Here is a 15,641-nt window from a genome sequence, read left to right on the forward strand (position 1 = left end):
TTTACTTCTGACATAACACTTGCTCTTTACTGTATACTCTACTGTATTTTCTTTCCCGTAATATATCCTGTATTTTGTGCTGTATTCTGTATTCTGTATTTTGCCATAGTATCCTTGTATACATTAAGCGCAATAAAATATTATTATTATTATTATATATTATATTATTATTATTATATTATTATTATTATTATTATTATTATTATTATTATTATTATTATAATCATCATAGTATTATACATGTTGTATGGAGCAACGAAATATTATCTCTTCTACTCATAAAAGGACGAATAATATTAATTACAGTGTATTTTCCAATTTTTTTCAATTAGGACGTTTACGACAGCAGCAGGTGCCCACGGCTTCCGGCAATGACGTCACGCTTTGATTAAATGGCAAAATGAAATCAATGTTATTTTCTTGATTATTTCCATATTTCTTTGACATTTCACAATGAGTGATTTCATAAAGTCTGCCATTGGAATATTCAGTAATTCTTCTGGCGGGCATGATAATGATTTCGTTGGCCAGTATGTTGAATTGGGTGATCAAAAGCTGCGAATCCGAAAAGTAATTGCTGAAGGTGGGTGTTTCTTCACGTTCACTGACACTGTTGTTACTGTTACTGTACTGTTCATCAGTGACATCCATCATCCATCATACATCTTATCTACATCATACATGTCATGTCACATCCTGCTAATCCTACGGAACAAGTTTACAATCCCTATTCGCAGCCCAAAAAAAGGTCATTGGTTGACTATAGTAGAAGCGCCACTGTAGACTGTTCAATGGATTTATCATATTGATGTTAAGTTATAGTTCAGAATCTGAGAATGCGATCAAACTAGTTACTATAGGCCTACGTCATTTCCGATCGGGGATTGTAAATTTTAGCCAACCCTACCATCTATGTACTATGTAGAAACTATGTAGTGTAGGCTTACAGAGAACAAGTAAGATTGTTCATGTTTGATCTTAGTCACTTTCATGCCAGACTACCTGTCAGTTTGTGTAATTTTTTTATCGAAAATGTATCTACTCCAGACTTGCCTCAGTCCCTCGGACTCCAGGCCCAGCCTCAGATCTCCCTCGAGGACAAACACTAGTCTCCGACCATTACCATTACCATTGTCCCTTGACTGTGTGATAAGAGCCAAGACTGACATTATATTCTTTTAGTCTTGATGGCTGCCATGACTGTACCGTATGAGATTGAGAGGCAATGATATTCATTTACCACTTTTCACAGAATTTTATAGAAAGGAATTGAGTATTTTTAGCATCACCATCAGCATCAACATCCTTGCTCAATAACTCCTTTGTTTTTATTCAGGTGGCTTTGCATTTGTTTTTGTTGCACAAGATCTGGCTTCTGGGAAAGAATATGCTCTAAAGGTAAGTCAGTTTCTGACAATCGTACGTTCGCTACGGTACTGTATAACATGTCCATGTATATCAAACCTAAAGATAGACACTGCATTGTCTTTGGGTAATTGCAGCAAGGCCTTACGAATATGATTTTCTACAATGTCACTAAAATGAACTGATGAGGACCCATACGTATGTACTCAGGTATGCCCACATTCGCACACATTTGATGTAAGATCAGGGAGGTGGTTGGTAAACTTGAAAATAGGTATGTCAATGCCTTGGCTTATCTTGACGAATCAGGTGTTATGTGTTGATATGCTGACTGTCATTCTGACCAGCTCAGTGTCCAAGTTTCCAATATCGCATGATTCGAGATGAACCTACATTGTAATACCCTGAGAGGATTACTGGTAAAACCCACCTGCTGATTACAGTCGGGGCCAAAAAGACAGAAAAGAGGGTATTGTCACTCCTGCCTCCAGACTTCTTTGATCTCATTGCGTAGGCCGATTCTCAACTAAACTGGCTGACTACCAAGTATGTTGTGTATACATCTACAGACATGTGTATTTGTGATGGTGCTAATACTATCTTTAGACTATAGTAGCAGAGATATGTATCCCAGATGAATGATAGGATATTGATTTTGTAGCGTTCTCTTATAGACTGTGGAGGAGTGGATCAACTGTGTCTCTTTTGACATATTAGAATTTGAAGTCGGCCAGTTGAAATGTCCATTACCTTTTAAAAGTAAAGGTCATGCATGAACATTTGACCTTCATGATGATCACTGGCCTCAGTCTAGTTCTCTCAGTCTCATCCTAGGACATTTTGTCAGTTGTATACTGGTGTGTTTGCAAGGTGATCATCTGAGAAATTAGTTTAATCTGAAATGTCTCATAAGCAGGATCACTTTGCAGTCTGTACAGTGAGTTTGTGTTCCTGCTTGTGACATTCCATAAAAATATCATGGCAGCCCAATATTGGTTTCACCCATGACCTTTAGCATCACAGTACCATTGCGAGCCCATACAGGCACTCTTTCTTCATCCTACTGTAGTCATCCCATAGTCAATAACATTATAAGCAGAAAGTATTGATCATCTCTGAAGGTGACTGGAGCATCTCGTCTCCTATCATGTCATTCTGGCTCTCGCTTGCAGTTCCAATGCTGACATAGGTTTATGTACATGTACATGTATGGTTACATTGTATGTGTACATTTATTGATGAATCAGACCGATGACAGATTTGTGTTTGCTGCTGATCTCAATAACAGTGTTGTTCCTGATAGTGATGAGTTGATGCCTAAACTGTTGGGGCAGTCCCACTATTCTTCATGATGTCAGTGACTCTGAAAGCAGCTAACTAAATTGTACATGTACATATTTTGGAGCTGATGTCTTGAAAATCTTGCATATATATACTTTCAGAGACTGCTTGCAAACAGTGAAGAGAAGAACAAAGCCATCGTCCAGGAAGTCTGTTTCTTGGTATCCTTTTTGAAGTTGTCAAAACCTCAGAAAAACGTTAATAACACAACCTTATTTTGTCTTGCCTGTGATGACACGAAGGCCAAGTTGGTCAAAGAATATTCTCTTACACCAAGGTTTCTTGCAACTTAGTGCTGCAGCCTAGGACTTTAAAGTCAAAGCAAGTGCCAAATGACACTGCCTGGCTTGCAATTTAAATGTAATTTTGATGAAAAATTGGAGTTCAAACCTTTTAGAAGTGGTGAGTTTTCGTGCTTTTATGCCCTGGCTATGAATGTCCAGAGGTAGCTGAGGACACAGATATCTGTAAAAGAATGAACCTTTGAGTCGACTGAGAGGAAAATTGTTCTCCTTAACCAGTGGTTCAGAAAAAACTGTCAGGACATCCGAACATTGTCTCGTTTATTTCTGCTGCGACAATTGGGAAGGAAGAATCAGACCATGGTCAATCAGAATACCTTATACTCACAGAGCTTTGCTCAGGGGGTCAGTTGGTTGATGTGTTGGCATCACTCCCTAAGCCCCTGACTTGCGATGAAGTCATACAGATATTTGCACAGACCTGCAAGGCAGTGCACCACATGCATAAACAGAAACCACCAGTCATCCACAGAGATTTGAAGGTAGGATTTTGGGATATTTTCAAAATACATGTAGTGGAAGTAAATGTTACGTACCTGAGCATTTCTTGAGCAGTTAAAAGTTACTTGCTCATTGCATATTTTCCGTTTGATGATGATGTATTCTGTTTTCAGATTGAGAACCTGTTACTAAGTTCTCGTGGTTTCATCAAGTTGTGTGACTTTGGAAGTGCCACGTCTAAGGCTCACTATCCTGATCATTCCTGGTCGTCAATCAAGAGGAGTATGGTTGAAGATGAAGTAAGTTGGCATTTGCATTTTTGGTATGGGCACTTTTGAAATTCCTCAAGTAAACCGATTCAACTCAGCTATGTATGAGTACTGAAGTACTGACAGGTTGATCTGGTCTCAAATATCTGTCTTGCTTTGATTTCAGATCACGCAGAACACAACGCCAATGTATCGAACCCCCGAGATGTTGGATCTCTATCTCAATTTCCCCATTAACGAAGCAATGGATATCTGGGTGAGTGCCATGAATGCATGATCTCATTCAGTGGTTCTTGATTTCATATAACAAGACTTTCAAGCTGTCTGATTGGTTACTCAGAGTTGCATGCCTTTGTTCACTGTGTTCTTTCCACTTTAACTGTTAGGAAGTTCACAGAATCAGCAGCATTGAGGAAAGGAAGGCAGGTTCTACTTTATTTTGCTTATAATACATTTATTCCTGTTTCCAGGCATTGGGGTGTATCTTGTTCACCCTCTGCTTCAAGGAGCACCCGTTTGAAGACTCAGCCAAACTCCGCATCATCAATGCTAACTACACCATCCCAGCTTCAGATCAGGAGTTTGTAGTCTTGCATGATATGATTCGTAAGTAAACAGCCACTTTTTCCTATTTCATCGAACATGTGACATCTGAGGATCATGCAAAGGCTTATATGACAATAAACTGAGGGGGTTTTAGAACTTCACCAAAAGATATCATATGTCATTGTCACAGCATATCAAATATGAAGATAAAAATTGGGCCTTGCATTAGATCGTATTGTGATCAGCAGTTTAAATGAGTTTTCTTTTCATTGTAGGTTCTATGCTTCAAGTTGATCCTCGTGATCGTCCCAACATTACTGACCTTGTGTCAAGGACACAGGAGATAGCTGAAGCGAGGAATGTCAACCTCAAAGGACCGGTTCAGATTGCTGGAGCCATCTTGAGACGTGAGTAATACTTTGCAATCAGGTCATGTTTGTTGGAACAACAGGATTCTTCTGTTTCTGCCTTCCTTCTCGTGGATGTGCCCAGACGGATGGGCACCCGGTGGGATTGTGTGCGGAGTGACTTCATCCTTGCCATGTAGTCTTGGTTTTTACTGTCATTCCAAGGATGTGGCAATTGAAGTAAAGTGCCTTGCACAATGCTCAGATTATGAATTTTGACACTTACATGTAAAAGCTCAAGACCATGCAACCCTGACCCCTCTGAACAGTCTCGGGCATAATAACGCTGTTGCACTCTTCCAGAGCCTCCGACCCCTGAGAGGAAAGTCTACCAAAGCCCAGTGGTTGAAGACTACAACCAGCAGCAACAGCAGTCTGGTACGGCCAGTTCATTGTTCAGTTCCCTCAGAGGGGGTGCCGGTAGTCTCATGAAAAATATCAAGGATGCCTCAAGCAAGGTGATGGAGACGGTGTCAGCGTAAGTTTAAATATAAAAATATCTCCAACAATTATATTCTCTGATATCATTATAATATTTTGACATGAAGTGGTTGGTTTACTGGTAAAAGTCTGGAAGTTAAGTACAGGTACAGGATTAGTCGATTGTGACCCCTTATACTCTCTATGCAATTAGCTTGGCTGTTCCTGGATTGCTAACACACATATTATAGTCTCCTTTACAAATAAGAATTGATTGAAACCCTTTCCAGAATAAGCTTATGTTGATGTTTACATCAACTGATGGAACTGTCTATCACCAAGGTTACTGTGACAAAAAAGTGTCTCGAGTTTCAGAATCGTACATGAACCTGGTAATCCTGTTATATTTTCAGCACAATAAATAAAGGAGATCTAGACATCAATTATGTTACAACAAGATTACTAGGTAAGAGTCTCACTGACGTCACTGCACTCATCCTGATGTTGATAGTTAGTTGCACTCCAAACATTTTCTTGATCTGTGGTTTGTGTCTCAAAATCAAACATCAGTATGTTGGTTTGTGGTTGTAAAGAAACAGTCTTCATAACAATAGTCACTCAACCTTGTGTGAGTATGGTTGGCTTGACTTATGATGGAGACTTGTGGTGATTTGTTTGCCCTGTATTGCATAAAAAGGGACCATTGCCTTAAAATAAGAGAGCTACATTCTCTATTTCATATACATTTGTTTGCAATGAATTGAAACGTTCTCCTTCAGTGATGTCCTACCCAGCTGAGGGAATAGAAACTGCATATCGCAACCACATAGACGATGTCCGATGCTACTTAGATGCCCGCCATCCTAGTTCATATGCAGTCTACAACTTGTCACAGAGACAGTACAAAAATATCAAGTTCCAAAATAGGGTCAGTATTTGCTGCTCTGAAATCTTGTGAGTTTTCCAGCTCCCTTGCCTGACTACAATCTGTTGTGTTTACCTCTGCTAGTTTCTGACCAATGTAATCATCAGTGCTATTATGAGGTGCCATCTCAGTTACCAACTTTCCCAAGTCTCCATCTATTCTAGTGTCCCCTATGGTCCCTCTCACCAAGCATTTGGAGGGGTAGAATCCAAATCTGAGGAATACTGAGTCCCAGTTTTGTTGACAAGAGTAATTTCGTTGCAGGTATCTGAGTGTGGCTGGCCGGCAAGAAAAGCCCCGTTGTTGCACTCCCTCTTTGCCATCTGTAAAAACATGCATCTTTGGTTACGGCAGAATCAGAAGAATGTCTGTGTCGTGCATTGTGTGGATGGGAAGGCCATCTCGGCGACGGTCGTCGGTGCATTCCTGTCATACTGTCGTCTCTTCCCTGATGTCTCCTCGTCAATGCATTTATTTTCGGCAAGGCGTTGTAACCCTGGTCTCTCAGCATCACAGAGCAGGTATACAAATGATCATCTTATTATTCATATCATAGAATCGAAGCCCAAGATAAGGCATAAGATGAGATTCATCTTGGACCTAAAGTTTATAGAAATTGATACTCTTTCCTTTGGCTTTGTTAATACTGAATTTTGTCTGGAAATGGAACTGCCTGTTGCCAGTGTAGTAGCCCGGACAGCAGGCATCATTTCTTGTTTTCTCTTGTAGGTATATCGGCTACATATGTGATATGGTTGCCCCAGAGCCTGTCTTGCCACACAACAAGCCCATCATGCTGGTCACAGTGTCAATGTCTCCGGTGCCACGGTTTAACAAAATGCAGTGAGTGTAGATTGTAACATAAGATCATTGATTCTTACGTACAACACCTGTGCTAGAGGCTGTACATTTGCCTGCACTTTCTCACTTCAGCATACAAAGTAAGATTTTGAGAAGTAATATTAGTAATATTTTCTCATCATTGCAAAGGGGCTTTACATTCAGGGCCAAATAGTTTGCCTGTTTCAATCTGAAATTTCTGAAATCTGCAGTGTGCGTAACTATGATGGCTTTGAAACGATTTTGCTTCACGTTCAGTTTCATGATGTTACGTTGGTGATTCCATCTTTCAGAAATGGATGTCGACCATTTGCAGAAGTGTATCTTGGTGAGGACCGAATACTCAGTACATCACAGGAATATGAGAAGATGAAGTAGGTACAATCATATTGTCTGGATTCATTCAGCCATGTGGCCATTGGGGCTGTCTGTCTTGTTGACAGTGTGGCTACATGCTGTCTAACCATGTCTTCAGTTCCCTTCAACCATTCCTTTAGGTCATGTAATGTGGCCAAATGAAGTCACTTCTTCAGGCAGATTAGATATCGGGACTATTGGTGGTATCGAAAGTACAGTAGAACCTCTCTATTAAGGACACCCTCGGGACTGACAAGTGCCGTCCTTAATAGAGAGGTGTCCTGATACGAGAGGTCAAATTGAACGGAAACAACCAATTTGGGACCGAAACTAGTGTCCTTAATAGAGAGGGTGTCCCTAATAGAGAGGTGTCCGCTAAGGGAGGTTCCACTGTATAGTCGTTGGGTAACCCCTTGTAACACTTAACCTCAAAGGAAGGAGGCATAATCTGTACCAAGCACCGGCTTGACAAGAGATGTTATACACCAATCAACTCACAGGCATTCTAATGATCTTTCATAGGGGCTTCAGCATTGATGAGAGTCGCGCATTCATTCCGTTGAACATCTCTGCCATGGGTGATGTTACCATAGTCATATACCATGCAAGGTCAACATTCGGAGGGAAAGTGCAGGGAAAAGTGAGTAAAAGACCCTTTGATAATTTTCTGACTTTAACATTTCTTGTCATAATTTGATTAAATGTTTTATTTTCCTTCACATAATCATCATATTGGTGGGTGGCAGTCACCATTTTGTTCTTTGGCAGTCTCTGCAGATGTTAGCCATACTGTAAAAAATCTTCTGACATGATTTGGAATCAAGTGCAGCAAAAAACGTTTCCTGTTTTGATCGTTAAATGGCAAGTGATTTTGTCTCAGTCCTTGAAAAGTTCTCCCGTAGCTGATCTTGTTCAAAACAGTGAGACATGTCCTTATTTTATAGCTGAGAAGGGGGTCCGCTGGTGAAACTATTGTAAGTGATCATGAAGCATTGTGTTGTGTAGGACATCTTCCTCTTGTCGTAGATTGGTGTTAGTTCAGGTATAATTTCCTGGTTGTATTCCGTCATATATGCAGTTAGATTCTCGGTTATTTATCTGGTGAACGTTGCCATGCAGGATTTTGTGGCTATGCTGGGACTTCAATTTCAAAAGGTAAGCTAAGTTGTCAAATCGGTGACAAAGAACTTGTGAGGGATGAGGAAAGGGTGTGTGCATCTCCCAGGTGAAAGGGCAGTGTGCTTTGGTTGACTTGGTGATGTCAGGGACACTGCATCAAATGGGACTTTTCCCTTTGAGAAAGAATCAATCTAGAAATAGGGCAGTTTCTAGAGAGGGGGAATGATGTACTAAAGTCTGGGGATATGGCTTCTCCATAAGCTTATAAGTGGAAGGGTTCAGTAAACCTTGGACTCTATTCATGAGACAATGAGGTTTAAAATTGACCACAATTGACTCTAAACTGTCTCCAAATAATGAAAGTAACAATAACATTTAGCTTTTGTATAGCACTCATATAGATTCATATATGATTCACCTGGCATGCGCTTTGTCATGTTATTACCCAAGCTTTTGGCATGTACAATCTGGTTGGTACTCATTTCCCTGGGGGAGTATCAGTCTGGTCGCCTCATGGTACCAAGTCTGCTGGCTCAGTTCCCACTTATTCCTTAGTGGAGATAAGGTAGGAGGATACAACAAATGAACATTTGTGATCCTTCCATGAGTCAAACTCATCACCTCCTCATGATGAATGGACCCGGCACTCAGACGAAAATGCCACTGGTCACCATCCGTAGAAACTCAGGTGTTTTGCAATCGAAAATTTAGTTTCGTTTTCAATCGAAAATCCTGAGTTACACTCTTAATCAAGTGTATGCAAGGAACTGGGAATCTAACTGCATGTTGACATGAAGGTTATACAGGCTAAATCAGGTTTTTAAAGGTAGTAAATTGCATGGCCAGGTTTGGTCTTGGAACATTTCTAGCTGTCGTCTGTCTCCCTCTTTCTATTTTGGCGAAGGAGGTTATGGTTTGCACAAGTTTGATGCCATTTGTGGATGAGTCCTTGGAGAAGGATGTCCTCAACTAAGTACAGAGTTCTTAGTAGTCAGAGTCATGTCATTATTTAGTCATGATGGCTCAGATGTATTTCAAATCTTCATCCATTTTGGATTTTATCTATCCTTATATGTGCTGTATTTAGCCTAGGAGTATTACCAATTTACATGTGAGTCTGTTATTTCATTGTTGTATCCCACAGAGTCGCGTGAAAATCAAGTTGCCACATCGGGTATGAATTGCACACAGTGTGAAGTTTTGAACACTAACACTGCCATTTCTGATTACTAATTGTAATTTCCTGCACATAGTTTCCAAAGCAAATGTACATACTGATATTACATCCTGCCCATGCTAGCCAATAGAGCAAGGCAACAAGGCTAACATGTCTCTCCTATATATATTTAGCATTACTGCTTCTTTTATTTCAGGACTGTAAATAATGTGTTTTCATTCACCATCTTTGGCAACAAGTATTAGTCAAACCTTCCTTACCCATAGCTTATATAATCGTCATAGTTGAGAGCACTAGACTCTCCAGAAGAGTTGTATTACACTGTAATCAGTTCAATCAAATAAATGCAAGAGGAATTTCAATGGGGATACTCTGATTTACAGAGGACTTTCATAACATTCAGAGGTCAGTGTCATCTCTGTTGAGTATGTGGCCTCAACTTTAACTTTCAGGGACTCTCCCTTGACAGTGCATTGTTGTTCTACTGCTGTCAATGCTACAACCTGTTGAATCTTGATATCAGCATTCACCAAATGAAATATGATGTTTTTCAGATCACTTCGATGAAGATCTGTCAGTTCCAGTTTCACACAGGTTTCATTAAACCTGATGCAAAGACTATGAAACTGAAAGTGTAAGTACTGAAATACACAATTCTTCCAGGTTTAATAGCCACTCATTCAGAACTGTCAGAACTTAAAATCATCAGAAGGTTGCAATTTATTGGTTGTGTGTAGTTCTGCAAGGTCAAAATGTTTCCCCCTTCTTCCTCTTCTAGGCGAGACTTGGACCAACTCGACACACCAGACAAATACCCTGAGGACTTCACGGTCACACTCGACGTCATTCCCTCTCCAAATCAGCGGCCGAGGACCAAGGACCAGACCTACCCCTGGGATAATTTCACTCCCAAGGGTTTGAGCCCTAAGCTGCTATTCCTTGACCGGGAAGAGATGAACCAGGTGATTTCAGACTACAGTAAGTGTAGTTTTACATGGTGATTAACATCTTATGGATTAACCAGAAGTATTATATGACTCACCGCATTTACACAATGAGACATGTAAAGAAGTAAGAGCAAGTTTTATGTAAGATTTCACTGGTAATGTTGGTAGAGTTGGTCATGGGGTTAAAACTGGTAAAAGAATACCCTTTTGTGTAATACATCTGTGTTAATGAATGGGTGTTCAAGATTTATAGGAGGTTAGTTGGGTTAGGTCATACATGTGAAAATTATTGAGTTCATGTTATTTTCAGGTCAAACGCCAAGAAGGAAGCCATTAAGTCGATCATCAAGTGAAGCATCTCAGAGTCCTGAGCATGTGAGAGCATCTCCCATACCAGGGTCACCTGCTCGACAGCCTTCCCCTGCCCCGGCAAGGAAGGAACCACCTCGTTCTCCTGCACGGGGTCCGTCTCCCAAGCCCACCCAGCAGCCAGCACGTGGCAATGGCACACCACAGCATAATTTCTTCTCCAATTTAGACTGGGAGGACTCTACTGATCAAGAGCAGAGTGATAGTTCTGCCCCACCACGGCCTCCACCTCCCAGACAACGCAATGACACTGATGAGGAATTTGCTGCCATGACGCAGGCTCGAGTCTTGGGACCAGATGATGATGTTCCAAGCGGATATCAGTCTCTGCAAGGATTGAATGGAGACTACAAACCGAAGGATTCTAATGTGGATTTATTTGTGTCGGATTTCAGTGACGGGTCTGCCATGTCTGCACCCAAGGCTACAGAGGATACCGCAGACTTGTTGAATCTTGGTAGTGGCAGTAACGGGAATGATGTGGCGGATGTAACAAACAATGTAGATTTGATGAACATAAAGGAACCTACTAACTTTGATCTTCTCATTGGCAATACAAAGCCAGCAGGGAATCAGGGGGTGAACCAGGATTTGTTTGGTGGCTTAGGTGGCAATGATTTCGATCCCTTCCAGCAAGCACCACCTAAACGTTCTCCTTCCCCAACCCCTGTAGTGGTGCGGAAACAACCGGATGATCTGTTTGATCCATTCCAGTCCTCCAGTAAAAATACCAATAGTAGTGACTCTTATGGAGACTTTGATCTGTTTAACCAAGGTTCTAGTGCAACACAACCAAAGTCGTCAGACTTTGTCAACTTTGATCCATTCCAAGACACGTCTCAAAGATTGGGTAGTCCTCATCATGCCTCTAAAGCAGGGGAAAGTAAAACAGATGATTTATTGAATTTGAATTTCTTGGATAAGCCTAGCCCTGGGATGTCTCAAAATCACAGTTCACCAAACCTCATGGCAGACCTTGGCTCATCTAACCAGAGTACTGGTAGTTTGCCAGCCAAGAGCAGTGGACCTACAGGGATGGCAGGAGGTCCTGCGAGAGGCTCAAGTCCGAGTCATCAACCAAAAGGTGGCAAAGCTGATCCATTTGCTGATTTTGGTGAGTACATTCTTCAACAACAAAACTTGCAATGTGAGGAGCATTTCCTACCATGTCTTCAAAGATTTTAAATGTAGTAAGATGCACACAATCAATGCAGAGCTTTTGATTTGTTTATTTTGCGCACTGTAGGAAACTTAACCGGATTCGGTAGCAGTTCGGGGGCCAGCAAGCCAGCAACCCAACCAGCAGCTAACAATATGGGACAAAAACAACCGTGGCAAAGTAACCAATCCAAGTCGCAACAGCCGAGCTATGGTGGTAAGTACAAGAGCAGACACATTGAAAACTGTCATTGGAAGCTGAAATCTTTCACTAGACTCCCAATACAAACTACCGGTAACAAAAAACAGTTAGTTTAGAGACTGAAGATGTCAATCAAGAATAGAACAAATTCAGAGTTGGATATTCCTGTCACTTATTTACGTTTTGACTTCCAGGTGGGTGGCAGCAAGCTCCACCCCAGCAGTCCCAGCAACCCCAGCAGCCTAAAGCAGCTCCAACCCAACCCAACTATGGCAGGCAGAACTTCTCCAGTGTTCTGGGTGGAAGAGAGGAAAGAGGAGTCAAGAAGCCATTCGGTGAGTGTCATGTGTTCTCGGTTGTTGAGTTGTTCTCCTAATCAGGGGCCTATCATGGGGGGGGTCACAGCCTTCGCATGGGTGTCCGCCTCTGTTTTGGTCTACATTTTAGCTCCACCCTCACGGTTTTGGTGAGACAACCAATACCTCCAATACGGTATCAATTCCTTAATTCACATCACCTGCAGCTAGGTATATACAGTTAGTAGATGTCTCCATTCTGTTGTCTTGTTCTTGCAGGCCCGAAGCCAGCTGTAGGCAATCATGCATTTGAAGATCTGCTCGGCGGTCATGAGTTTTCATCCAGTAAGAGTAATGAGCCAAAATCTATCAAAGAGATGAGAAAGGGCACGGAATACGAAGAGACAGACCCAGACAAACGCAAGGTAAGTTTCAATCATTTCTGCCCCTGTCTGCCTTTGTGCATGAGGTAATACTCTTGTTCTTAACTGTCCGACATACATATACATGTAAAGCCAGATGATAGATCCTATGCGCTTCCTACTCAACATGTTTTCCATATAAGTTGGACATCCGAGGAGCCTGGACATCAAAACATTGATTTTGCATGTATGTGTAAACCTTTTTGTTTAGAAAACAAGATGTCACAAAAATTGTCCAACTTCAAATGTATTTTTGATTATTGTTCAGATAAATGAGTGGACAGAAGGTAAAGAGAGGAACATCCGTACACTTCTGTGTTCATTACACAAGATACTGTGGGATGGTACGCGTTGGAAGGAGGTCGGTATGGCAGATCTAGTCCAGGGTGATCAAGTCAAGAAAGCCTATAGGAAGGCTGTGTTAGCTGTACATCCTGATAAGGTGTGTATGAAGTACCGATAGTAAAACAAATATAATTGTTCATAACTTGGTTTTGATTTGCATTCAAATACATAGGAGGTCACTTACTTCTTATATAAGTATGTATTTACACATGTTTATTCTTTTTTTTCAGATGGTTGGTGGACCCCATGAGGAATTTGCCAAATTAGTGTTTATGGAGTTGAATGATGCCTGGTCAGAGTTTGAGGAGCAAGGAATGAAATCACTCTATTAGTGCAAATATGACCAATAAATACTGATACATGTCAAGATTACTAGACACACCAGGATCACTGCTTTTGGTTGACCATGTTTCAGCAGGTCATCACACAGATGCAAGATCATATGGCCTATTGAAATGATTGTAATCATAAACTTGTTATCTTGTCATTATCTTGATAAGTTTGGCGCTAACTCTTAACTCGTAACTTATTCCACCGCAAGAAGTCTAGTCTTCAGAGGTAGAAATGTACAAAATTATTCTCTTGAGATTGACGTTATATTCCTATTAGTTGAATCACAGGCAACACTTTTATGTCACATCATGGTTTTCTCAGATGTGAATTGGTTGTATGGATTGCCATGTTTCTTTTTGCATTAGCTTCATGAGATCCCATGACATACAATGCAAAACCATCCAATCTCCTAATGTTGTCTCAGCAGGGCAGCCTGTACTATTCCTTCATACCATATGGCCTTATGTATCATCTGTAATGTGTATGCATGAGGAAATGGGTCACCAATTACTTAGATACATTTGTAATTAGCCATTGTCTAAACGCGTTGCATTTGGAATATTATTAAGACAGTCAGTCAAAGTCTCCTGAGCATGATATACAGTACTGGTACACATATTTGTATTAATTGAATCGTAAGATTTTTATGTTCTTGTGGTATTAATGAATATTGTGTAGTTCATTATTTTGGACTTGAGCAAAACATTGTGATAAGGACTTTAGATGTACTGTAGGCACCTCATGAGTAAGCACCAAAATATGAACTTAGTAAATGTTGGTAAATCTTCCTTGATGTACAAATTGTTCACTTTAGTTAGTGTAAAAGCATGAGTGGCCAACTTAAGACCTGTGCTTAGTTTGTAAAGCCTAAAAAATTCATCCATTTGAGAAAACACATTAACTGACAAAGGTCGAGTATCTGGTAAAATTAGATTTGTCATTGAAGAGGTATTTAGGGAGATAGTCATATTCCCTTCTATTAGTAAGCCTGCCTAGTCTATAGTTTGCCAAGAGCTTTTGGCCTAAGTTATTGAGGAACACAGTGTAACTGTTGGTGTTCAATCAGTTATACCTGGTATACAAACAGAGAAGGCCTTTAAGTATGTTAGGATAACAGAAGTGTGATAACTGATGTGAATGTGGATTGTAAAATCATTGATAAAATTTGTATATAATCAGCACAAATTGATGTAAATAATCAAATGAACTGTAAAACAGTGACTGTTCCTCATGGTGAGAATTTAGTGGTGATTGATGTAAACAGGGCTAGTCCATCTGGTAGTGATCTATAAACTTGAGAAGTGATAGATTTTGATGTACACATACTGTACACATTCCATGCCAATTGATAAAGTTTTCATCCCTGCCTTTTGCTTCATTGTCCTCACACCCAAAAACATTTGTTTGGGGGTCTGAGGTGATTTTATACCACTGGTGGGGGCGTGAATAGCTCCAGCTGTTCTTGCTGATATCTAATACACATGTAGGTATTGTATTAAACCTGAATTGCAAATCTGACAATATACGTGTACCACTAAATAAAGATGATTTAAATATTCAACAGCGTGCGATTCAAATTCACAGTTAGAATGTTTACACGGGGTTGGTTTTTGAGCTCAGTTGAAACCTTGCTGCCATCATTCCTAAAATGAGCATTCCTGATTCTTATGTATAAGGGCTTACCACGGTTATATGCTATTTCCAATAGCCCAGTGTAACAGTCTGACTCAGGATCTGTCATGATTATCAAGATGTTAGATCTGGCCTGCTTTTATGTAGAAAGTTTAAGGTGGCTCCTGGCCTGTTTAACAGTATCACTTTAGATAATTGGATCAAATTACTGTAGTCCCCAAAGTGAATGGTGTCCTAAATAGAGGTTCCATTGTACTGGTTGTATATTTTGTTGATGATAAGTTTTAGAGGAATCATAATTCATAAGTGAGTTGTTAACTATCTTTGGCATGGATAAAGGAGAGTATAAATTATAGTTTAACATAAAAACTGAATGTAATTATGAAAGATATCAAATAAATGTATGAATTGTTAGTAAAGATCAAATA

The 15,641-nt window shown here is 40.3% G+C and overlaps 1 protein-coding gene across 4 annotated transcripts; it reads left to right on the forward strand.

Annotated features, from left to right (window-relative positions):
* The first annotated feature begins 381 nt into the window (after positions 1-381).
* LOC135485953 (cyclin-G-associated kinase-like) lies at positions 382-15,639 on the forward strand. Of its 4 annotated transcripts, none has more exons than XM_064768383.1 (24): positions 382-583; positions 1,337-1,398; positions 2,808-2,867; positions 3,236-3,490; positions 3,623-3,748; positions 3,885-3,974; positions 4,189-4,324; positions 4,540-4,671; positions 4,975-5,149; positions 5,505-5,557; positions 5,871-6,019; positions 6,281-6,537; positions 6,746-6,859; positions 7,150-7,230; positions 7,736-7,853; positions 8,158-8,187; positions 10,064-10,143; positions 10,288-10,487; positions 10,767-11,939; positions 12,072-12,200; positions 12,380-12,520; positions 12,761-12,906; positions 13,172-13,345; positions 13,479-15,639. In XM_064768383.1, exons 1-24 carry the CDS (start codon positions 454-456, stop codon positions 13,578-13,580), a joined length of 4,113 nt encoding a protein of 1,370 aa, XP_064624453.1. In that variant the 5' UTR covers positions 382-453; the 3' UTR covers positions 13,581-15,639. The 4 variants fall into 4 exon arrangements, with proteins under 4 accessions (XP_064624453.1, XP_064624451.1, XP_064624452.1 ...); XM_064768381.1 differs by lacking the exon at positions 8,158-8,187 and adding an exon at positions 8,333-8,368; XM_064768382.1 differs by lacking the exon at positions 8,158-8,187 and adding an exon at positions 9,477-9,506.
* The last annotated feature ends 2 nt before the right edge of the window (positions 15,640-15,641 follow it).

This window comes from Lineus longissimus, chromosome 4 (genome assembly GCF_910592395.1).
Source record: "Lineus longissimus chromosome 4, tnLinLong1.2, whole genome shotgun sequence".
Lineage (NCBI taxonomy): Eukaryota > Metazoa > Nemertea > Pilidiophora > Heteronemertea > Lineidae > Lineus > Lineus longissimus.

What these genes read in the sequence shown, in the direction of transcription:
- LOC135485953 (XM_064768381.1), top strand. Translation starts at nt 454, where the DNA reads ATGAGTGATTTCATAAAGTCTGCCATTGGAATATTCAGTAATTCTTCT. An exon ending in TCCAGGAAGTCTGTTTCTTG is followed by an intron (nt 2,868 to 3,235) that starts GTATCCTTTTTG and finishes CCAGTGGTTCAG; the next exon opens with AAAAAACTGTCAGGACATCC. An exon ending in GAGGGAAAGTGCAGGGAAAA is followed by an intron (nt 7,854 to 8,332) that starts GTGAGTAAAAGA and finishes GTTGCCATGCAG; the next exon opens with GATTTTGTGGCTATGCTGGG.